Consider the following 26,680-nt stretch of genomic DNA (forward strand, 5'->3'; position numbering starts at 1 on the left):
GGGTGTAGGGTTCTCTTCTGTTGAACAGAATACTTGGAATAAAAATACAAATCTAAATGTTCACTTTGACAAGGTGAAAGACACCTGAATCTAGAAGTTAAAATAAAACAGAAATAGTTATGTTTTCTCATGGGATCATGTTGGTATTCACTTCTGAAATCTGCCATATTCATGAGTGAAATGGGGGGGGGGGATGTATACCTGATCAAGAATTTTCAAGTATCAAGAATTGATTAGATGATGAAAAGGGAGCATTACAAACTAAATATTTTTTTATTATTACCAATAAATTAATAAATAAAAGACCATTTTGAGATGGTAACCATTTATAAATAGTCTGGAATAATATTTATTACTGTATTACAGTAACTGGAATTAGATTTTTTGCCTGAAGCGTGAAACAAATAACGCGTTCTACGGAGCCACTAAAAGGTTAGCCGCTTGCTAGCGGTAGCCTGTTGCATTACAGTACATGGAAGTTCACTTACCACATACACAGAGTAAGTAGAAATGTCTGATAGGACGATGGCGAATGATTTGCAGATCCTGAGCACCAAGGACAAACATCTAATCTTGTCAAATATGTGGTAAGTACTGCCGCTCCATAGTATAGAGTCCTTGTGATCGAGAATCTCAAAAGTAAAAGTGAAAGTAAAATTCAATAGCGGCACCCTGATGCCCGCAATTTATATACAGTCGCCTATACTTACCCAACGATATAATTGCGAGAAAAAGTATTGAGATATTTTTTTTATCCTCCCATCTCGTAGGCTATTTATTCCCTTTAGGGTTTCCGTAGTACACTTCATTTCCTTTCCGAACACGGAACTGGGATGCGGCGGATTGTGGGAGAGGGGGTGGGAGTTATCACAACGTCAGCTTAACATCGTGATGTCTGTCAGCCATCGGCGAAGGACGATGGCATCGTCTATCGGCCCAACCCTAGTTCTTAGGCGCTTTAGGATGTTTTCTTTGCCTTACCATCATTCATATTCATCACAAGCCTGTCCTTTAAGTCTTAAAGTCACTGAGCTAAGTTTTAAGTGCCTGACATTCATTCACAGAGCAGGCCTCTCTTTACCACCTTCTCATAAGCAGAAATTTCTCAGAGCTTATGAATATCAATACAGCCCTCAGGTAATTGAAATCACTTGAGCCGTAATGGCACTGTTTGTCTAGAAAGTTTCGATTAATATTGTGGGCTATTCTTTAATAAGCCCACATCCTGAGTCACACTATTTTAGAACATTACAGGCAGATCCCATAGAAAAAACGTAGACAAACAACTTGGAACTGTTGATGTAAGACTTAAGAGTTAAGAATCTGAACAAACCCCCTAACCATAAATCTGGGCATAAATGATACCTTAGATCATGTACTGTAGCTTGTTGAGGAGAGGTGCTATTATTTTTTAAGCAATCAGACTAAATGGCAAATCCAATAAAATGACAGTGAGACAAATTTTTCTGCCTATTTTTTTTTCTTATATGCATATCTTATTCAGATCATACATATGCACATTATATACACAGTAATTAGAATTAAACTGCATTACACTAAAATACTGTAAAAATATCATGGACAGGATGCTTTTCAAAGCAGAATTACAGTGATTGTGGCGGTGAGTTTTGCCAGTGAGATGAAGTCTCAAGAAGGTTTGACTATGATTTGCAAGCAAGAATTTAATCAATCCTGTATCATATTCTACAGAAATCACAACAACTAATCAAAGTAATGAAGTAATCAAAGCTGTCTCATCCTGTTTTGTGGGAACGGAAGTTCTCACGGACAATCAAAGCACTTCCTTCCACCTTTCACATGCTCAGCTGGCTTGCTGATGTCCTCCATCACCGCTTTTTCCTGGTCCTGTCATTTTCTTCCTGTGGGTGCCGTCATAGCACACAGTTGCGGTAATTACCACACAGAGACGTTATAGTAGCCACACTCACTAAAGCCCAACAGCCTCTTGAGTTCTGACTCATGCTTTCATTAGACTAAAGAAAGACGAAAGGGACGGACCACCCTCCAACTTCCTCACTTCGTTTCCTGCTCTCTTCTTCCAAACTTCATGACTGGTTCATGTATCTTCCTTTTGACCCAATGCCTCCCCTCTTAGCTTTTTCTCTTGAGTTCCTCACATCTCACCAGGTTCTGGCAGTGAAATCAAAGGGTTTAATAAAGTGCTGTGGGGTTGTAAATTGATTTGGGTTTTGTAGCTCAATGAGTCACCGGCTCTGAGCTGTACTCTCATGCAGAGATGTGTGTGTGTGTGTTGCTTAGCTATGCTTTAGGGACAAATTTGTCCCAAGAAGTTAGCAATATGTGACAAAACCTCTCTTTGGGGAAACAATGAGACTGTGAAAAAAATATTTTAAAATGATGTATTTATATAAATATAACTTATTTTTATTTATTTCTTTTTAAGATAATACAAAACATTTTCATTTAAGTGTTAAGTGTCCTCATTTAGATAAACAAAGTAAGCATAAGTGTGTGTGTGTGTGTGTGTGTGTGTGTGTGTGTGTGTACCTGTTTTTCAATTCTGGTGGCGACTTAAACCTGAATACACACAGACTCATGGGGACTCGTGTCCTAAATTGAGGTACCCACGGGTAAACAAGCTAATAAATCACACAGAATGAAGTTTTTTGAAAATCTAAAAATGCACAAAGTTTCCTGTAAGGGGTAGGTTTAGGTGTAGGGTTGGTGTAGGGCAATAGTCCAGTATGCAGTATGGTTTGTACAGTAGAAAAACCATTACGCCTATGGAGAGTCCCCACAAGGATAGCAAACCAGACTTTGTGTGTGTGTGTGTGTGTGTGTGTGTGTGACTGTTTTCAAGGAAGGTTACAAGAATGTACAATCTCTACACAACAATTTATATCTAATCAAAATGTCAACTCTTTTGAAACTGTAATAATAGTTGATATACAAAAAAAAGAATAATTTGCTGACATACTAAAAGACTCTATTTAAGGATCACAGTGCAGCTCAAAAATACGAATGAATTAATATTGCAATTTTAAATCTGTATACTTTGCCACTATCCTTCAAACCAATAGGTTTTACTCCTTTGTCAGCATGAAGTTTTTTAAAGGAAGTGAAAATCATATATATAGAAAATATAGAAAAAAAACATGGATCACATTCTTTTATATTTTAATAAGTTTGTTATTCTGAATGACGCTTTTGCTAAAATTAAGAGAATTTTGGTATTGCAATGTTTTTAGAATTATTCTGTATCATTAGATTTGTTTTAATAACATTCATGAGCAAATGACAGGAGTAGCAGAAATTATTTCACTCTACTGTTTTGCTCAGCTTGTCACTTTGCTTCTGATGTATTTGGGCCCCAAAAATACTGTTTGTAGCTATATTTATGAATACTTTCTTTTTGCCAACATAAATTACATTATCAGGCTGGGTACTTTGGGTGCAGAATCCCCCAATTACATGTTATTTTCACAAAAGTTATTTGAAACATTAAAGCAGATACTTTACTTGCATTTAAAATGTTTTCTATGCATATAAAATCACTTTTGTAAATTTAATTTGATGCGGACACCAAAATGGTCTTATCTTTGACCCATAAATATATATACAAGTTACAAGAACAAGACATTTCAAGAATTTGAAAGGGTACTGACACAGGAACTGGTGGGAGAAAACAGCTTAATCATCATGAAAATAATGTCAAAATCTCAAAAATGGTCATGGTCAACTTATTTTGTCTTTACGCAAAATTTTAATTATTTAATTATGATCCTAATTATTATTAATTACATGTTTGATCTTAGTTTTTGACATGTTTTGTTAAATTCTCTAATTTGTCTTGAAAAAATGAACATCTCAGGCTCATAACAACTGTTGAAGTGTCAAGCTGTTTAAAGTAAAGTCCTATAGTACATTGACATTTCTTGAAGCACTGGCAGAGCTCATATTAGTTCTGTAGTCCCACTCAAGGCCTTCTCCACATAAAGTCTTGCTTTTCTCTCGTATTCCCGAGAGGAGACAAGCATAAATGCGTGTGTGTTTGTGAGGGAGTGTGTTTGTTGTGATTGTGTGAGTACATAAGCACAGGTCCAATGGCTCTGAATAATGGACGGGGCTCGTGTTTGTTTAAAAGTGTGCCATTTCTCCTCAGCTGACATGCGTTGTTGCATGAATATTAATGCAGTGGAGTGTTTTGTCCATCTCCATGCTAACGTCCCACTCCCCGCAAATCACTCTTTGATGTAGGGCTGAACGATTTTGGAAAATAATCTAATTGCGATTTTTTTGACCAATATTGCGATTTAATATGCAATTCTTTTTTTAAAGCTCTTTATGTTCTGTATTATTCAACAAAGACAAGCTACAAATCATTGTATAGTATGACCAACACACTATTAGATAGATTAAACATAAATGTCCTTTTCTGTAGGCCAGGCTTATATGTTACCATGATGTCACGTGACCGTGTAATCGCAGCCTCTGCGATTGAAAAATCGCGTTTTTTCATATCGCGATATTATCGCAAATGCAATTAATCGTTCAGCCCTACTTTGATGCATTAAAGCCACTGCAAAAAATGCCCAAAATGTCCACGGTCTATAGATGTATACTTTACACTCTCCATACAATAGCAACATCCTGACTGAACTGGACTATATAGTCACACTAAGTTTTTCACAACCTTCTTAAACAGCTGGAAATCACAAGGGATAAAGCAATTTGCATACATCTGAAATTTGGCACTGCAGTGGAGACTTTGGACTGACTTCAAATTAGGACCTGGAACACCTTGAAGTTTTGGGAAGATTTTAGTGACTTTGAAAGCAGAACATTTCTTAGAGAATAACAAAGTTTTCATGTCATTATGTTACTAAAAGTCACATCCAGCCCATTTCCATTGAAATGATGTCCACTGAAATTAAATGGTGCGTGGCTGGCGGTCTGTGGACCCTCTCAGAACCCACCCAAATTACAATCAAATAAACCACTGTTTGAAAAGTGCCGTTTGGTTTTTGAGTCTTTTAATGTGAGCCCAATGCTACAGATAACACAAATAGCCACTGAGTTTCATATGACTCTACTGAGGGTAACAAACACACCGCATGTTCTTGTCACTAAAGAGCTGACTCAAATAAATATAGTTCAATGCTCACTCATCACAGCATCATTCAAAAGTTTTCTTTTTCTATTCGAATATATTTTAAAATGTAATTTATTCCTGTGATGCAAATCTGAATTTTCAACATCATTCAGTTTTCAGTGTCACGTGGTCCTTCAGAAATTCAGAAAAAAACATTATAATATACAGATTTGTTGCTCCAGAAACATTTCTTCTTATTATTATTATCAATGTTGAAAACAGTTGTGCTGTTTAACATTTAGAAACCCCTTTACTGTCACTTTTGATCAATTTAATGCATCCTTGCTGAAAAAAACGTATTAATTTCTCACCAGAAATGCCTTGACAAAGTCTGAGTGGAAAGAAACACCTAATATTAAAATCACAAATAAAAACACATTTATTATCACAATTGTTTCTACTAGCAATGAGCTATACAATTAATTGATAGACAAATGAATACACGTGCAAATTATTAAACATATAAATACAGACGGAGACCAAACTTAAAACTCCAGCTCTCAACTAAAAAAAAAAAACGATTCTTATCAAGACTAAAATGTATACTAGCCAAGTTCATTTTAGATTGTCTAGCTGTTGATATGCAGTAAGATAATCACACAATTGTCTTATTATTTATGTGTTTTTAGAGAAACATTTGAGACAAACTGACATATTTAAACATATTTAAATATAAAACAGCTCTACAATAGACCTCCAATCAATTTTCATTTCGGACTCCAAAATAAAATGTCCAGGAAGCATTTGCATGACTGCAACAAACAGGTCCGTAAGTTCAAGACAGTCTTTAAAAGTTATTGTTAAGATCTGGAATGGAAGTATCTGCAAAGAACAAAAAATCAAGGACATCCAATAAAAAAAAAAAAAACTTGACACATAACCACAGGGAAGTGTTGTTTGGAGGTTTTCATGATGAAAGGCTATTTGAGGTACAAGTTCTGAAGGATCATGGGGGATCTGCTGAAGTTGGGCTCTGTGTGTGTGTGTGTGTGTGTGTGTTTACTCCAGGATGGCTCGTGTTGTGCTCTGGAGATAAGGAGATTATAATTGGCTCACTGAGTGTGGTTTGCATTTGACACTGACTGCAGCTGTGCCACACAGACTTCAGAAAGCCAGCGAGTATGTCAGAGTTAGACATCACTGTCAACAGATTAGACCTCATCCACAAAACCAGTTTTAAAAGATAAAGGGTATCTTTATGCGGCTGAGACGTATACGAACACATTAAAGAGAGTTTAGAAGATCTGTAATGATGACTAGGACAGGAATGCTATGATAATTCCTAAACCGCATGAAATCAAAACCAGAGTTTTGAGGCTTTTAGTCCAGAGTGTTAGCGTTGAGGCTAATCTATATGCTAACATACTCTAAAAGTTGACAAAATAAACTTTTAATACATTTAAACCGTCTTTCTCTTCCAGGAAAAAGGGTGGAAGATATAAATGACTCATTTTGTTTGCAAGTGAGTATGCAAATTTATAACTGATCATATGCTATCGCTATTTGAAAAAAAAAAAAAACTGTCCAATGTCAGTGGTATATAGAAAGTAAGTTGCAACAGATGAAAATGGAAGATGGGATTGTTTCGGGAAGTATGATCTATTTCTAACACCATTTGACATGTTGCCACCCTTCCAGACCTCTCACTATCTCTCTTTTTCACAGCTACAAATAACTCTCTGTCCTCTGGCTACATCAGTCTACACAAGGACTGTTAATGGAGCGGGACACCTTTAATACAAGACAGTCTAGCTGGAAAAGGGGAAAGGAGACTTGAGCTTTAAACTGGTAAGAAACTGAGATACTTTGACGTGTATGAACAGGGTAAAGAATATTGGTTTGATTATTCAAATAACTCTGAAATAAAATATATAATTATTAGATTCAAAATTTTAGGCTTTAAAAAACTTGTTAAAAAATGTTGCCAGGCAACTGACTGAAATAAAATAAGTTTAGTTGAGATACTAAAATCACTAAGACTAAATTAAGGCTATGTTAAAGCTATATAAAATAATATAAATAATAATAATAAAAAAAACTATTAAAAATGACAAAAACACTTAACTAAATTACTATAACTGAAAAAAAACCCATCTTATTCAAAATATTTTAGCTAAATCCTAAATATTAATATTAGGATATAAATAATACTAAAATAACACCGATCTCATTTCACACCAAAAAAACAAAACAAAAAAAACAAATAAACATTTGAAGATCACAACAAATGCTTAAAGAAAATGAAGTGATGCAACACAACATACGATGATGATTTTTAAAAAGAAATATATATATATATAAATACTAGCGTAGTGGAGTTACATGTTTTTCATTAAAAAATAATTAATTAAGAAAAGAAGAATATATGCAAAAGAAAATTAACAAATAAATAATAAAAAATCATTTATCCTTATGTATGTATGTATGAATGTGTGTGTATATATATATATATATATATATCAATTGCAAACATATGCAATTCATTTAATTATTCAGCATAATTATTTTAATTAAACTGTTTAATTGATTGACACCCCTAAAAAAATTTTTACAACTGCATTTAAATAATATTAAAAACATAATATTTTGCACTGTAGTAATGAGAATTTAGGGAGGATTGTCCAGAAAACAATATCTGAAAATAAAATCCTAAAACTTTTCTTTGTGCAATATAGTATTTCTTATCTTTTCATTTTTTTTTTTTTTTATATTAACAGGACAAGTTTTCATGCGAATCACTCACAAATGTGAGTGCAGAAAAGAGATGAAAGATAAAAAAAAGGGATACATTCTCTGAAGTGTGTTTGAGTGCATCTGCTCTAATGCATCTCTATCTGGATGTTCGCCATGTGGCATCAGAGGCACAACAGTAATACAAGACAAATGACCCCTTAGGAGTACACAAACACACACACTTGTCTCTGGTCTTATTCCACGGCTTTTTCCTCATAATACAAGACAAATGACCCCTTAGGAGTCCACAAACTTAAACACAAACACACACACTTGTCTCTGGTCTTATTCCACGGCTTTTTCCTCACTGACCTCATCTGCAGTTAAACGCTTCTTCATCTCAGGCCAAGAGCTCCCAGCAGAGTCCCATCCTCCAATCAAAGCACACAATGCATGTGCAACCTGGCCAATTATAACCCTGTTTCGTAAGAGCTCCACAACAGCAGCCCCATTTCCTGCCTTCCTGTGTATTCATTCATGTCAAGGATGGAGGACTGGATGAAGGAATGAGGTGGAGGGGAGGACTAGACGTCACTGGTCTGACGCAGACTGCGGGGGGGTGGGAGACGGCAGTTACCATGGAAACCTAGTCAAAGCTCTCATCATGGCGCTTAAGTACAACAACTGAGACAGAGACAGAAACAGAAAAACATGCCAAAAGAGAGTGGAAGACAGAGCTAGAAAGAGTGAAAAGGGAAGAGAGACTGACATACAGAGAGTCCGAGAGAAAGAAAAGGATAACCAAAACACCCATTAAAGAAACTATAACCAATAAATTAAATGATGAGAAGACTAATATATATATATATTAAAATTAAAATTAAACAAAAAGTGTCAGTAAAGACATTTATAATGTGTCAAAAATTATATTTTACATAAATGCTGTTCTTTTGAACTTTATATTTGTGAAAGAATCTTGGGAAAAAAAAGGGGGGTTCCACCCAATTTAATCAGCACAACCATTTTAACTGTGATAATAATAAGAAATGTTTCTTGGGCACCATATCAACATTAAAATGATTTCTGAAGGACCATGCAACAGTGAAGACTGGTGTAATGGCTGCTGAAAATTCAGTTTTGCCATCACAGGAATAAATTACATTTTAAACTATTTTAAAATAATAATAATAACAAAAAAAAAACAGTTAATTTGTAAACACAAATTGTAATATTTCACAATATCACTATTTTACTGTATTTTTGATCAAATAAATGCCGTCTTGGTAAACATAAAATACTAATTTCAAAAACAGCTCTTTCTTAAGTACAACACAAAAAGAGAAACTTCACAGAATGTTTGAGCTGCTCTTTTCCATATATGGTGAAAGTGAATGGGGACCAAGGGCTGTCAACGTAAAAAAATAAATAAATAATAATAATAAGTAAATAAATAATGAATTAAACTGTATATACAGTATATTATACATATTTATAAATGTGTTTCAAACAACACCTTTGTGTGAGCAAAATTTGTTTTCATTTGCTGAAAACCTTGTCATACTTGCTTTTGTGCTCCAAGGAAGAAAGAAAACTCAAAAATCAGATTTAATCAGTACTTTTGTCATGTTTTCCAGTACAAATATTTAAACATCCTTGAAACAAGATCAATCTACTTGAGAAGCAAAACTGCATATTTTGAATAAATGTTATTTTTCTCACCCCATCGGAACACAAATTGTAATATTTCACAATATCACTATTTTACTGTATTTTTGATCAAATAAATGCCGTCTTGGTAAACATAAAATACTAATTTCAAAAACAGCTCTTTCTTAAGTACAACACAAAAAGAGAAACTTCACAGAATGTTTGAGCTGCTCTTTTCCATATAATGAAAGTGAATGGGGACCAAGGGCTGTCAACGTAAAAAAAAATAAAGAAATAATAATAAGTAAATAAATAATGAATTAAACTGTATATACAGTATATTATACATATTTATAAATGTGTTTCAAACAACACCTTTGTGAGCAAAATTTGTTTTCATTTGCTGAAAACCTTGTCATACTTGCTTTTGTGCTCCAAGGAAGAAAGAAAACTCAAAAATCAGATTTAATCAGTACTTTTGTCATGTTTTCCAGTACAAATATTTAAACATCCTTGAAACAAGATCAATCTACTTGAGAAGCAAAACTGCATATTTTGAATAAATGTTATTTTTCTCACCCCATCGGCAAACTGTTTATGTTTGTTTTAAGCATAAACCACAGTAAGTATAGCGAGAGTTGTTTAGTTTTATGCATCTAACAAGAATATTGCTAATGATGTAATAAAAACTTAACGTCTCTAAAAACAAATCTTTAATGTATCTTGTTTGAAGGATGTTTAGATATTTGTATTAGAAAAGAGACACAAGATACTTATTAAATAATCTTTTGCCACAGAAAACCCATATGATTTTTCCAGTGAGGCAGTGTGTGCAACATTAACCAACAGTTGCGCAGCTGAGATGATGTCAGTCGAAAAGCAAAGCCATTTAGAAGAGAAGCAGGTTATTAATTTTTGATGAACTGTGCACGATAAGACCAGGAATGTGTATTAAAGTTACTTGGGTCAATTTTGATTATATGTTGACTTGAAAGAACCAGATCCTCCACATCCACAACAAATATAACTAAATCCAATTCAAGCAAAGCATCTAGGGAATTAATTCATTGTTACAATCTTCCCTTTAAAACCGCAATGATTAATCTCTCCAAGAACGTGACTGCAAAGCCTTGGAAGATATATAGTGTAGTTAAATCTTATATCCATTTTTGATAACTGGATGAAACCACTACTTCAGACATCAAAGATTCAATTCAGGAGTTCTGAAAATGAGATTTCAGGCTTGTGTGGTCCAGCATGTTGTTTAAAATCAAATCTTTGGATTTCAGGGCAGAAACTCTACATTCAAGTCTTGCTCAGTAACAAGGGAGGTATAGAGAACTCTGGGTACCTTTAACTGGCAATTCAAGCTTGTTCAATTTTTCAGGTATATGGTTTTGCTCTGAAAATGTGTCAGACTGTTTGCGGTGGCAGGTGCTTTGGAAAAAGCCTGATCCACATTTCTGTGTTCTGAAGTGAAAATGAGACCTGCTTCAGTCTTGTTATGACACTTCAAATGTTCTCTAAAGCATTCTGGATTTACAGACTACGCAGTGAGAGCCTGTCGCTGACAAAACCACCCTTAAAAATAACTCACCAATATCTCACAAAATGAAAAGTCTGTCATCATTTCCTCATGCATGTTGTTCCAAACCCATGTCTTTGTTTGTCCTTTCTTGGAGCTTGACGGTTCCTAGTCACTATATGGATTCATTGCATGGAAAAGAGCAGCGTGAACATTATTCAAAACATTTGCTTTTGTGTTCTACAAAAGAATTCAGGGTTTGGACTGACATGAGGGTGAGTAAATGACAGAATTTTTTTCAGAAAATGAGGAGTGGATAAAAAGAAACAGAAATATAAGAATGACAATGTGCACAGTGGTCAACATACAGTAGAATGGACAGTATCTCTGGGTCTCTTGTTAGATATTAGAGGACACTGCGTCCCCCATTTATAATAGTGTCTCACGTCTCATTTCTGGAGAGGTTCAATGTCAGCACTAACAACTTCTAATGTCACCCTGTCTCTCCCCTGTGTGTGTGTGTGTGGCAGGAGTAACCTGTCATGGCACCCTAAGCTGTAATAGATCTGCTGCATAATTCATGAGGCAGTTCTGTGATTATGAGCATTACTGTCATTACTCAGCAAGCAGCCAATCACGTGACTGAATGTGACGGCAACGAGGACACATCCTCACCTTTCGCTGGAGTGACTGTTTTTTTTTCTCTCATACAGAAACTCAATTCTGCAGTAATAATATTCTGTGAAATGTAAACTCCAAAATCTAGTAAGATTCCTGGCTGTCTACTGCCTACATAGGCAGCTGTCTTCAAAGGCAAGATCCAAACCAACTTGATAACCTGATCTCATGAGAAAATGTACAGTGGGTATAGAAAAGAATCACCCCCCTTTAAAATAATCACATTTTGCTGCTTTGCATTTGCATTGCAGTCACATTTTGTTTCGTGTTATATCCTTCACTTGAATGTTAGAAGTTACACTGAGTAAATACAGCTGGATAAAACAAAAACTGTGTCTGTCTTCATTTCAGGCTGCAAAGCAACAAAGGGGGGGGTTCTTTTCTATACCCACTGTATTTTATGAGTGTGCAATTTCATAAGTGACTGATTTGGAACACTCTACATAGGCAACAACTCCTCACGACACACATAATAGTGAGAATCAAAATAGACGCGTGACTCGCAGTACATTTCAAAATAGTTTAACAATAGCATGTTGCTAAGTTGCTAATTAGTAAAAAATCTGTCAATATTTGGGCATTTTAAGATAATCAGCATACGCCAGAAAGAAATAGCACTAATCAGGTAAATCAAGTGCCGCACCTCATAGTTAAATCCAATGTAACATTAGCATGTTGCTAAGCTAACAAATGAGAAACTAATAAGTACTGTAGTAACACAACATATATAACTGGGTAATATTTGGGCATTTTGAGATTAATGGTACAGTATGTGCCACACAAAATAGAGCTTCTCACGTTTAAACAACTGATTCCAACAGAGTGTAATGTTAGCATGGTGCTAATCTAAGATAACTGATCAAATAATCGGTCTAAATTTGGGCATTTGTGATTATTAGCACGTGGCAGACAAAATAGCACTTCTCGAGTTTATCAAACAGTTGATTCCATTAAGACTTGAACTTTAATCCAATAGAGTGTGACATTAGCATGTTGCTAAGCTAGCAACACGAATCGAATAGTAACACAATGAATAATTGGTTGATATTTGGTTTGAGCAACACAAAATAGCGCTTACTCACATTTATCAAACAATTGATTCTATTAGCACTGTGCTAAGCAAATAACCTGACAAGAGTAAAAAGATGAATTATTGGTCTATATTTGGGCATTTTGTGATTACTACAATGTGGAAGACAAAATAGCACTCATCGCATGAATCTACCGAAAAGCGTACCTGACAACTGCTAACCACATGACAATCATTAACACCTAATGGTCTGATAACCTTAAAAATCTATTTCTCTTTCCATTTTGTTTTTTTGTGAATTTAAATGACATTATCCAAAAATAAGATATTTATTTTATTTGATATAAACATGTTGTGTACCTCTTATTAGCTGTCATTAAATTGTACATTGTATATATCTAACAATACACATACAAATTCATAATACACCATCACTGAGTAAAAATCAATGACCCTGTCCACTATATTGGAGAAAATATTTCACCAATTTTCACAATGCATTTCACAAAACAAAACAAAGTTTCTTAGAAGGTAACATGATGCTGGTCACCTTTTGGAACTATCCCTTAAAATGTTTTCTAAGTAGGCAGCTCACTAGCTTTTGAAACAGAGCAGTTACATTACATATGAATAAAACTAAATTTGTATGCATGGGTTTTCAAACTATCCAATCTTTCTCTCTACCTCAATTTCGCTCTTCTTATTTCAAGCTATCAGTTTCCTTGTTTCTTTTTCCTCTTGCAAGTGTTCAATGAATCCAACATCTGCTGTGTTTTATCTAGGGTCCTCACACCTCATTCTCATTTTTTTATCGTAATCTCTGTCAGTCCATCCCTCTCTCTCTCTCATCTGTATTCTCCAGACCTCTCTCTTTCTCTCGGGTACAGATCTCACGTGTGGATCTCTGGTCTAATGGAATCACAGCTCAGTCTCTCAGCTGGACAGTAATCACTCTCTCTCTCTTTCACTCACTCGCTTGCTCTCACACATAACACAAGGGCTTCACTTGAGCAAAAGCTTCACGGAAAAAAGCGTCGGTGCAGTCCAAAGACAAAGTATATTGTGTATAATATCATCAAATGTTTCAAAACACCTCTTTGGTTCTGGACTTCAACTCTAGGTATACAGATACAAACTTCACTTCATTATAACTATAAAGACTAGCGAAGTGTTTTTCTTTTTAAGGGTATTTTCAACCACAACTGGGTGGTTTTACTAGACTTTGTGTTTTATGCACTTTCATGTGCTTTACTGCATACTAAAGTTCAGTTTGGTGAATTCTTAAAAATTCAAATTTGCTAAAAATGTTTGACCTAAACATCTCAGATTATGAAGATTGTTGATATCAAGGTGGGTTCTTTTGGGTTGGGCCAGCAAGCAAGCAACTACAGAAAAGATCGATCTTAACCAGGGGAACAGGAAAACGAAAAGTGACAAAAATGGCCCCAATATGCAAAATGTCAATGCTAAAAAATATATATTTCTTTATATTATTTCTGATAATATTCCAATTTAAGCCTAATTATTTACAATATTGCATAAAATACTGTTGATTTTTTAATAATTAGTCATTTAAATAATCAATTTAAATAACATATTTTTAAATAATACATTTAAATAAATAATTTAAGATTGAGCACTTGTTAATTAATTAATTACATCAAAGTACTAGACATAAATAATAATACACAAAAATATTTTATATGGGTAGACAAAAATATGACCACACCAAAAGGCAAATATACATCTAGAAATCAACTTCAAGGGGCAAAAAGGTCCTTTAAATGGAAAACTTCTACCACTGAATGTGAATTTTCTAGTGCTGTCAAACAATTAATCGCGATTAATCGCATCCAAAATAAAAGTTTTGGTTTACATAATATATGTGTGTATACTGTGTATATTTATTATGTGTATATAAATACAAACACATGCATGTATATATTTAAGAAAAATATGTTATGTTTACATATTAAATATATTTATATATAATATAAAATATAAAGATATAAATGTATATACATGTAAATATTTTCAAAATATATACTGTATGTGTGTGTATTTATATATACATAATAAATATACACAGTACACATACATATATTACGTAAACAAAAACTTTTATTTTGGATGCGATTAATCGCGATTAATCGTTTGACAGCACTAGAATTTTCACATGCAAAATCCAATCATTTCGATAGGAATCAACATGACCAGGAATTTTGCGTAAAGTTTAATTATTTCGCAACTGCTTCAAGTTGGTCTCTCCAAAATTTGCAGTGTTGACCAACAGACAGCTGTTTGATTTGAAAGAGAGTAGTGCTTTTCACGTTATTGACGATTAATCTTTTTTGTATTGAAAAATATGCCAAAATTACCTTAAGGTGACCGCACCTTAACACTGCTAGAAAGCAAACAGCCTTGCAACCAACCCAATACCAATGCTTTGACATCCACCCTAGCATCGCTGCAGGGTCCAAAACAATTTCATATACGTAAAACCATCAGCCAGGACTTAATCAATAAGAAGTCAGTGGCCAGGCCGAGAGGACCAAGCCAGTAAAAGCAGCAGTGTTGAAGGTTAAGGAAATCAGGGTGAAGAGTTACTCACAGGGTACCGTACGAAGATAGAGGTTGTCCCGAATTATTTGTTGCAGCTCATGGTCCAAAGAGCCCTTCTGGAAACGCAGGTTGAGATACTGCCTGAGATCTTTATCCACAACACCTCCTGTAACACACATACAGACGGTTAGATGGCCCTCTACCACGATACAATCTCATCTGATAACAGGCTTCTTGGCGTTTACTTTACATTCACAATAAACTCTGTGAAGAAATGCCTTTTGTGTGCAGTTTTTCAGTAGTAGTAAAGAATGTGTGTGCAGCCATTCTATTTTCTGAGGAAAAGGCCTGACAATACTGCAGGCAAACCATGATTTAGTCACTCGATACAAAAACCTGACCTCAAAGCGATCGCCTGTAGAGCTGCGAGAATATGTCTGTGATAGTTTCCACTTTGTTCCATGGTCAAAAAGCTTTTTCAAGCTCCTAAGAGGGTCCTACCTTCCTGTTTAGCTTGTTTCTCATCGATATAAGCACACAATGCCGCTCATACACACACACCATCATATTTTTCCTAGTACATCCAAAGAGCCCTTCTGGAAACGCAGGTTGAGATACTGCCTGAGATCTTTATCCACAACACCTCCTGTAACACACATACAGACGGTTAGATGGCCCTCTACCACGATACAATCTCATCTGATAACAGGCTTCTTGGCGTTTACTTTACATTCACAATAAACTCTGTGAAGAAATGCCTTTTGTGTGCAGTTTTTCAGTAGTAGTAAAGAATGTGTGTGCAGCCATTCTATTTTCTGAGGAAAAGGCCTGACAATACTGCAGGCAAACCATGATTTAGTCACTCGATACAAAAACCTGACCTCAAAGCGATCGCCTGTAGAGCTGCGAGAATATGTCTGTGATAGTTTCCACTTTGTTCCATGGTCAAAAAGCTTTTTCAAGCTCCTAAGAGGGTCCTACCTTCCTGTTTAGCTTGTTTCTAATCGATATAAGCACACAATGCCGCTCATACACACACACTGGCCAAATGCACATCATATTTTTCATGGTACATAGAAATGTCTTCTGAACACATAAGAGTGCAGGGATCCCCATGGGGCGTCCCAGTGATAAATACACACGCACACACGTCGTCATCATTATTACATCCCGTGATGAAATGGGGAGGGGGTTCTCTTCAAAAAATGTGCTTTATCAGCAGACAGATGGATAGAGAGTGAGAATGAGAGAGGGGGTGAAGCGAAAAACAGAAAGAGAGAGGCACATGTGAGTATATGGAAAAAAAGCAAGTGAGAACATACAGCACTTCTAATAATGTCTAAATCCTTCCAACAAACAATTTAAAGTAAATTTGACAGTAAAGCTTAAATCCTTAAAGGGCCAGTTCATCCAAAAAATAACGTTTTAAGAGTTATATTCGAACTTGGTGCATCACAATTAGCTACAAGGTTAGTGAGAACAGTGATGTTTGGTGGCATTGCTTTTACTTGGTGTGATACATCTTCATGTGTCAAATTTGAATATGTGCATCAACAAATAAGATTTGAGATCTATGATGGAGAGTACAATTCAGAAAATAATGACTTTTTTCAGAGAATTTTGGCCTGTTTCTCACACAAAGTGATCATATGTTATCAGAAGACTTGGAATACAGTGCACAAGTCATATGGACTTCTTTTAAATGTTTTAATGTCATTTTTTGTCCTTTTGTAGCTTGATATCTCCAGTCCCCATCCACTTTCATTGACAATCCCAGTCCTCATTCCCTTGAAAGATGACCACGGCTATCAAACAAGATTTGCTGGTAATAGTGGCTTAAATTACACAAAGCTATCATATGGCTTTTATAAGACATATAAGTCATACAGACTACTTATATAAAGTTTTTTTTAAAAATAATTTTGGGAAGCTCAAAATCTCCAGTCCCCATCCACTTTCACTGTATTGAAAAGGGCAGCATGAACATATTTCAAAATTTCTCCTCCTGAACATCGAATGTTCATTTTTGGGAGAACTATTCCCTAACCCATAATTTAAACACACACAGTCTGGCTGAAATGCAAGACATAATCGGCGCAGTCATATGTCGTCAAAAAGCATAAGGACAGTGCCTAAAAATATGTCACACTAAGAAACTATGCTCATGTGGGTTTGAGAAACCGGTTTTCCATGCTTAAAATGTGCACCCAACAAACACACAAATCACCCATCGATTCATGTATGCACTCATGTACACACCGGTGGATTTTAAAACTCTATGTAGAACAAGCCCGATGCGTCTAGAATAACCTACTTCAGACATGCCGGTTAACCAGACATGACAATCATGCTATTTACACACACACAATCAGTTAAAGAAAACCTCTGGTTTACAATCAAATCACGCATAAAAATCCAACACACACATCATTGGCACACAGCTCTGTCTGAATGACACAGGACATGAAATTAACACCAAATGACACACAAATTGATGAGTCTCACACACTCAGCTCCTTGGAGAGAAATAAATCAAGACTGCAGACCCTGAAGCCTCATTCAAATCCATAGCACACACACAATTCATAAGTCAACTCACAGAGCACAATGGAACGGAGCTTCTCTTGCACGGCTCAGCCAGATGTTGCAGGCGATGATTTGAGCATGTCTGTGATTGCATGAGTGTGTGTGTGTGTGTGTGTGTGCAGTCTAGGTCTCCACAGGTCTACGGCCACAGTGTGCAGGTTTCCTAGCAGTGTTAGATGGGTTCAGTGCTACAGACTGTCTCTCTGCACGCTGCTGTAACAGAGAGTGTCGCTCTGCAGTGACCGAGAGAGAGAGAGATAGACAGAGAGAGAAAGAGAGGTTGAGCACCGGGACGCTGCAGAAGAAACGTGCCTAACAGTGGGAACCTATCACAAAGCTCTCTCTCCTTGTATAGGAGATGGAGGAGGGGAAGAGATTCATCGCCCTCTATGGGTGGACTGGAGACGCGAAGCAGAGACTACCAAATCTCAAATTTTATATCCATTTTTCATACCAGCATAAATTATGATGTTGTGATGCCTAAATTCACTTTTATCATTCAAAATGATTTCTTTCATTTTTTTCGTGTTTCATTTTTTATGCATTTACAAAATGAAGACTAGATTTTGAAGATCCAAGCCAGCTGTAGAGAAGCCACATACATACACATTCTCTTTTCTGCCACATACAAACCAAGTGACAATATTTTGGAATACCTTGAGCCTTAGATTGTCTGGAAGGGCAAATGTCCCTCCTAGGCTAAAATTAAAAGGATACCCATATACCTTGTATCTATTCTGCAGCCCTTTCCTGAGTGGTTGGCCAAACTCTAAACACTTCAAAAACACACAGACTTGACATGAGATCTCCAGTAATATTTCTATATTTACATATACATTCGCAAATGACTTTTTTCCTATTAAAGTCGCACAGCAGGGCATATTTTGTTTGCCAGTTACTTGATCAGGAAGATAATGTGTCAGCTACTTACATAGTAGACCTGAAGATCCATCACAACTCTGAGCTTTCAGTTTGGCTTTTTAAACTAATGATGTTCGAGCTGCAATTGTTGACTTAAACTGGCTCTTTTTTAAAGATTTGATTGAACTGATTACACATTCTATGTAACATAGAACTACAACAATAAACGGTATCATTTATTTCATTACAAAAAATTCTGTAAAATGCTGTGTAGGGAATTGTGGGTACACTTTCAAGTCATGTCTTAAATAGGTGACTCTTTAAAACAGAAACTAACTTTTTTGGTCTGATATTTCCTCTACTGTAGACAAGAACTTCACTTCACGTCAGCAGTTCAACTTAGTTTGCCAAGTTTCAATACATTTCATATTCATAACCAACCCACACAAAATGAGTAAGTGAAGTGTTCAGGGTGCCATTGCCCTTGAGTGAGTACAGAGCACATGATGAAGAACAGGTGCCATCAGAACCCCCAGAGAGAGGGAACAGACTGTATTGAATTCTCATAACATCCCACAGCGGCTGACTTCCAGGCCCTCAGGAACATCGTTTTTGAGGAAAGAGCAGTTGTATATGCAATAAATAGACAGACATCTGTGTCACCTGCCTCATGGCAAGTAAAAATTAAAGGTGAAATATATTTCAAATGTTTAAATATGAATATATAGTATACACATAATATGCATTAACACTTACACTAAAATATAATGTAGAACAGTTTTTTGTAAGTCATTATATTTTATAATGGTTAACAAGGTTATAGGTCCCTCTGTAATGGTTCTTTTGGTTTCTCCCAACTTCACAGACTAATTATATCAACACCTGTGACTCATTTTGTATCCGACACACTCTGAGGAATGCTGAAGGCCGAATGCATCAATGTGCAGTGTTTTAGGCATTTTTAATGTTTCTATTGTGATGGCCATAGTGTGAATAAAAGTTTTTTTTTTGGACCAAAAGAAGTGCCTAAGATTCCTTTCTATAGTAAAAAATATCCCTTCATTCCATCACACTTGGTTAGGCCTTTGCGTTAACACTGAACAGGCTGTTTTTGATACTGTACCTTTAAGACTTATACAGAGTTCTGGCATAAAACTCTAGATGGCACAGTTCGATAGGTCTAACTCAATCTGACCTAATGACATCATTATCACATGGCACAGCTGACTGGTTCTCTCCTGTATCGGTAGCCAATAAACTCGCTGCTCAGCATTCAAATATATGACTAGTGCTTGCCGTAGCAGTTGCAGCTTGCTTCAGAAACCCTCCACCTTCCCCAGCTCCACCTGTATAGATCTGCTACGAGGTGATTCATGTATGGGGGGTATTTCATGGATGTTGTATGTTATATTTGCAGCAGCAATAGTTCTTACATGCTCACAGCAGCATGTTGTGGATGTATTGGCAGTAGCAAGTCTCGTGTACTTGCTCTGCCGCAGCAGCAGCAGCAGCGTAGCAGATCTATTCCACCAAGACCAAATACATTAACATTGTCATGTACATTACCATGCCAATCCCTCTGAGAGTTGTCATGACAGAACTATATTTAAATGACATTGGTTATGACTGGTTGAGCTAAAAAATAAGTGACAACATCAACACCAACACCAAATTATTAAATACAGAACTGCGTTGACATGTAAACAAAAACTATGTAAATGTGTTTATGGCTCTGAATGACCTCACAAAAAAAAAAAGAGTATGGACTTTTTTTCCCATAATACCAACCATTTAATTAACTAATATAAACCAGCTTATGGAGTATGGACTTTTTTCCCCATAATACCAACCATTTAATTAACTAATATAAACCAGCTTATGCAGACCTAGTTATACATTTGGTTGGCGGTGGGCACCCAGAAAAACCTACATGACACATGTGTGACCACTCTCACATACACAAATACTAAAACAAACAAGTAAGCAACATCTGGTGAGTTAACGTTTCACCCTCATGCTGCGTTAAATCATAAAATCATTATTTGCTACATGCAGCAGCACTGCACCTTTCAGCCCAGCAGGCAGATGTAGCACTTTATTATAGTTTAATGTCTCAGTAATGACTCTGTGTGTGCGCGCAAGTTTATACATGCCCGCATATTTGGAGTGGGCATCAGGAAGACAGCTGTTTAGATAATAAGCCTCTAATTAGGAGAGAGGAACTGAGCTGAAACCAGTGAGCAGACATGCTCATTTAGAAACCTGCTGAGGAATGCAACGCCTTACAATATTGGGTAACACTTTTTTTAACAGTGTCCTTGTTACATGTTACATGTTTACTATAATAATAACAGTACATTATACATAACTATATGCAAGAACCCTAAGCCAAACCCTAATAATTGGCTTTACAGTATTGTACTCTCCTGTGATAAAGTGTCTTGTCTGAGATGTGTCGATCATATAGTGTAGTCCACGAATCTGGAGGAATGTAGATGTATCTGAGCTGCGTCTAACACACATGAGCACACACACACTCATCTCTCATACTGGGAGTGGCGTTAGAGCAGCTAATAGAAAATGTCCATCATGCTCAGCGCCGCAGAAGGAGCTGCAGCCTCCATCATTTACACAACACACACACACACACACACAGTCTCTCTGTTTCTCAGCTCATTTTACAGATATCACACAATGACAAGTTTATAAAAGATGAGTGATGTCTTTGTGGAGAAATAAAGATCTTGTGTGCAGTGTAATAACCCTGAAGATTAAAGGGCAGGAATGTACTTTTAACTGTCAAATTTGTCATAAATGATGAGACTTGTTTAAAGCTCTATTGTTTAAAGACACGATAGTTAGAGTTGTTCATATATGGGCATTAAATATTTTAGGATGCTTTAATAATTAAATAGGACATTAAATAACGCTCTAAACCGCATTTTAAAAGTATTCAATAATGAATCCAAAAGTTGCCAGAGATATAGATAAGACGTGTGAGGAGTGCAAGTCATTTTTTTCTCTAATTTGTTCTTAAATTACACTGCATCACTTCTGTCTTTTTAATGCACACTCTTAATTCAGTGCAGCTTAGTTTAGTTTAGTGCAGTTCAACTCATTCAGTTCATTTCAGTTCAGCTGTGCTCACTTCAGATTGGTACAGCCCAGTTCAGTTCGGTACAGCTTAGTTTAATTTACTTCGATTAAATTCAGTTCAGATCAGTATAGCTCAGTTTAGTTTAGTTCAATTCAAATATTTCCACATACATTGTACATGTCCTTATACATCATACAGTCCTTACATTTAAGTGTATATCTAAATGTGAACTTATGTGTAATCATTACAAATATTGCTACAAATAATAATGAGACCAAGCTGTAATATTTCTATGAACTGCTTAGACCGAATTAATTAGTAATATGATTAGGCTGAATAGGAAAATCAATTAGTTTTCTAAATATCTCTAGAATTTACTGCAAAAAAACTAATTGTGTTCAACTTATCACACATTGCAATTGAACCATATTTAATGTAGTTTGTTGTTGTTTTACCTTGCATAGTTCATAGTTTGCGGATGAAGTTATGTGACACAACCTGACATGTAGCTGTCTGCACAATTTTGATTGATCCTACCAAGTGTTAGAAGAATTTCTGCCAAAATGCACACTGAAAAAAAGAAAAACCTTATGTGTAAAAAACAATTTTCACTCAGAGATTCCTATTAAATTTCACATACAATTACAAACGGTTATTAACTTTCACACATACAATTAGAAAGAAACTGCAAATAACACATTGGATTAAATGTTCAATTTTGAAGTAGAAAACTGAAACAGTATTTTCTAAAATGTACTCCAATAATCTTTGTTTTATCTACAACTTCAAAAATCAGTTTCTAGTAGAATTTTACTTGACAACAAAAGGTTCTTTATTGGCATATACAGAGTTCTGGCATGAAACTCTAGATGGCGCAGTCCGATAGGTCTAACTCAATCTGACCTAATGACATCATTATCACATGGCACAGCTGACTGGTTCTCTCCTGTATCGGTAGCCAATAAACTCGCTGCTCAGCATTCAAATATATGACTAGTGCTTGCCGTAGCAGTTGCAGCTTGCTTCAGAAACCCTCCACCTTCCCCAGCTCCACCTGTATAGATCTGCTACGAGGTGATTCATGTATGGGGGTTATTTCATGTATGTTATATTTGCAGCAGCAATAGTTCTTACATGCTCACAGCAGCATGTTGTGGATGTATTGGCAGTAGCAAGTCTCGTGTACTTGCTCTGCCGCAGCAGCAGCAGCAGCGTAGCAGATCTATTCCACCAAGACCAAATACATTAACATTGTCATGTACATTACCATGCCAATCCCTCTGAGAGTTGTCATGACAGAACTATATTTAAATGACATTGGTTATGACTGGTTGAGCTAAAAAATAAGTGACAACATCAACACCAACACCAAATTATTAAATACAGAACTGCGTTGACATGTAAACAAAAACTATGTAAATGTGTTTATGGCTCTGAATGACCTCACAAAAAAAAAGAGTATGGACTTTTTTCCCCATAATACCAACCATTTAATTAACTAATATAAACCAGCTTATGCAGACCTAGTTATACATTTGGTTGGCGGTGGGCACCCAGAAAAACCTACATGACACATGTGTGACCACTCTCACATACACAAATACTAAAACAAACAAGTAAGCAACATCTGGTGAGTTAACGTTTCACCCTCATGCTGCGTTAAATCATAAAATCATTATTTGCTACATGCAGCAGCACTGCACCTTTCAGCCCAGCAGGCAGATGTAGCACTTTATTATAGTTTAATGTCTCAGTAATGACTCTGTGTGTGCGCGCAAGTTTATACATGCCCGCATATTTGGAGTGGGCATCAGGAAGACAGCTGTTTAGATAATAAGCCTCTAATTAGGAGAGAGGAACTGAGCTGAAACCAGTGAGCAGACATGCTCATTTAGAAACCTGCTGAGGAATGCAACGCCTTACAATATTGGGTAACACTTTTTTTAACAGTGTCCTTGTTACATGTTACATGTTTACTATAATAATAACAGTACATTATACATAACTATATGCAAGAACCCTAAGCCAAACCCTAATAATTGGCTTTACAGTATTGTACTCTCCTGTGATAAAGTGTCTTGTCTGAGATGTGTCGATCATATAGTGTAGTCCACGAATCTGGAGGAATGTAGATGTATCTGAGCTGCGTCTAACACACATGAGCACACACACACTCATCTCTCATACTGGGAGTGGCGTTAGAGCAGCTAATAGAAAATGTCCATCATGCTCAGCGCCGCAGAAGGAGCTGCAGCCTCCATCATTTACACAACACACACACACACACACACAGTCTCTCTGTTTCTCAGCTCATTTTACAGATATCACACAATGACAAGTTTATAAAAGATGAGTGATGTCTTTGTGGAGAAATAAAGATCTTGTGTGCAGTGTAATAACCCTGAAGATTAAAGGGCAGGAATGTACTTTTAACTGTCAAATTTGTCATAAATGATGAGACTTGTTTAAAGCTCTATTGTTTAAAGACACGATAGTTAGAGTTGTTCATATATGGGCATTAAATATTTTAGGATGCTTTAATAATTAAATAGGACATTAAATAACGCTCTAAACCGCATTTTAAAAAGTATTCAATAATGAATCCAAAAGTTGCCAGAGATATAGATAAGACGTGTGAGGAGTGCAAGTCATTTTTTTCTCTAATTTGTTCTTAAATTACACTGCATCACTTCTGTCTTTTTAATGCACACTCTTAATTCAGTGCAGCTTAGTTTAGTTTAGTGCAGTTCAACTCATTCAGTTCATTTCAGTTCAGCTGTGCTCACTTCAGATTGGTACAGCCCAGTTCAGTTCGGTACAGCTTAGTTTAATTTACTTCGATTCAATTCAGTTCAGATCAGTATAGCTCAGTTTAGTTTAGTTCAATTCAATTCAGTACAGCTCAGTTTAGTTTAGTTCAATTCAGTTCAACACAGTTTAGTTCAGTTCAGCACATCTCAGGTAAACTCAGTTCAGTACAGTTCAGTTCACTACAGCACAACATCTTAGTTCAACTCAGTTCGGTACAGCTCAGTTTAGTTTAGTTCAATTCAGCTCAGCACAATCCAGTTCAATACAGCCCAGTTTAGTTGAGTACAGTTCAGTTCATTTCACTACAGCACAACATCTTAGTTCAACTCAGTTCGGTACAGCTCAATTTAGTTTAGTTCAATTCAGTTTAGCACAGTTCAGTTCCGTACAGCACATCTCAGTTCAAATCTGTTCACTACAGCTTAGTTTAGTTCAGCTCAGCGCAGCTCAGTTCAGTTCAGCTTTCTTTAGTTCAATTCAATACAGTACAGCTCAGCACAGTTCAGTCCAGTTCACAACAGCACACCATCTCAATTCAACTCATAGTTCATCCATTTGTCTACAGCTTATTTCAGTTCAGTTTAGCACAGCCCAACTCATTTCAGTTAAGCTCTGTTCAGCGCAGTTTGGCCCTGTTCAATTCACTAAGGTCATTCTACAGTTTAATTCAATGCAATTTAAAAGGCTGAGTTAAATCCAGCAATGTTAAATTAGCACATTTGTTTATTGTAGTACTGCCACGCAATCTCTTGTTTGCCTCGTCTCTTGTCTCTGAGATGTCTGATTGTAATTGAGTGCAGTGGAGTGTAGTTGATTACCATGTGCTGTCTGTTACCACAAGAACAGCACCTATAAAAATGTACCACAGCACAAGGCATCTGGCTAGCATGCCTGCCTTCCATCCTTATGAGTTTAAAACCCTTATAAACTCAAATCCCAGAACTATCACCAGCCATGAGAATACTATTGAAACTAAAAATCGTATCTACATATCTGTTGCTGTAGAGCACAGAGAGCGGTATTATCCTTGTTCTGTCTTTCTGTGTGAGCATGTGTGAGCCCGAGCTGATCAAAGACAGTGTTTATGTGTAGAGATCAGGGTGGAGATGCTGTAGTCGTAGCTATCAAAGACCTGTCTCATCACATGACACACGCCGCCCGGCAGGCTCTCATTAGTCTCGCCTAGACAGACTTTTGACTTGAGGCAAAAAAAGTCTGGTCCTCAATGCAGCTCACTCTGGACAACAGCCACCCATTCAAACAGGAAAATATGTTTTGACGGATGTGTAAACTGGCCAAGCACAGTTCTTTTTGTCTTCATGTTCTGTTTATGGGTAGGATTACCTGAAATAGACCGTAGAATAATAATAGACTGTCATGCTTTAACAAGTGGTACGTTAATCTCCATGAATAGAAAAAAAAAATTATATACACATTTCATATATATATATATATATATATATACAATAATACAATAATAAAATGTTTAATTGCCATTCACAAATGAATTTGACAAACACTTTTTTAGATATCTGCTGCTACCCTCCATGAGGAGCACATATTGATCCCTTTTTTCTCATGCAGAGAGATAAAGGGAAAGAAATGGAGATGTGTTAGTAAGAGAAAAGAGAGGAGAGAATCAATGGAAACCTTTTTAATTAGTCTTTAATATAAAGGTGAGCTTTGCTGCTGAGCGCCACTGTCAGATAAAAAAGTAATTGATTATCTACAAAGCCAGTTACAATAGAGATACACCTCCTCTGTGTATAATAATTATGGATTTATTACAACCAGTCAAACTATGACCCTTTGGATGGTGCTTATAATCTAAGTAACAGGTTCTAGGCGATTTTGCAAAAAAATCTCGATTTTTCTAGAACGTTTGACCGATTCTCGATTTTTTACGATTTTTAACTAGTCAACTTGAAAATGTAACTACATGTTTCAAGTTACTTTTTCTTTATTAACCCTCTAGTTAAAGAAAATTCTATTCTAAGTGCAGCACACATGAAGTTGTCAACATGATGTAAATGTTAAACAAATCACTTGTTAAATATCTTTGCAGAAAAGATGCAT

General features: G+C 36.0%; 2 protein-coding genes across 2 annotated transcripts in view; both read right to left on the reverse strand.

The window, feature by feature from the left end:
- LOC107710665 (membrane-associated guanylate kinase, WW and PDZ domain-containing protein 2-like) overlaps positions 1–15,712 on the reverse strand; it is a 139,737-nt gene extending 124,025 nt beyond the window's left edge. The window contains exons 1-2 of the mRNA XM_016515494.1: positions 15,646–15,712; positions 15,299–15,415 (exon numbers count right to left, since the gene is read on the reverse strand). Coding sequence (XP_016370980.1) covers positions 15,299–15,415; positions 15,646–15,712 — 184 coding nt within the window. The remainder of the gene's footprint in view (positions 1–15,298; positions 15,416–15,645) is intronic.
- Positions 15,713–15,812: 100 nt separating this feature from the next.
- Positions 15,813–26,680, reverse strand: part of LOC107710666 (membrane-associated guanylate kinase, WW and PDZ domain-containing protein 2-like) — a 71,255-nt gene continuing 60,387 nt past the window's right edge. Inside the window, exon 2 of the mRNA XM_016515495.1 lies at positions 15,813–15,895. Coding sequence (XP_016370981.1) covers positions 15,813–15,895 — 83 coding nt within the window. The remainder of the gene's footprint in view (positions 15,896–26,680) is intronic.

Source organism: Sinocyclocheilus rhinocerous, unplaced genomic scaffold (genome assembly GCF_001515625.1).
Source record: "Sinocyclocheilus rhinocerous isolate Xijiao unplaced genomic scaffold, SAMN03320098_v1.1 scaffold357, whole genome shotgun sequence".
In the NCBI taxonomy this organism is placed as follows: Eukaryota; Metazoa; Chordata; class Actinopteri; order Cypriniformes; family Cyprinidae; genus Sinocyclocheilus; species Sinocyclocheilus rhinocerous.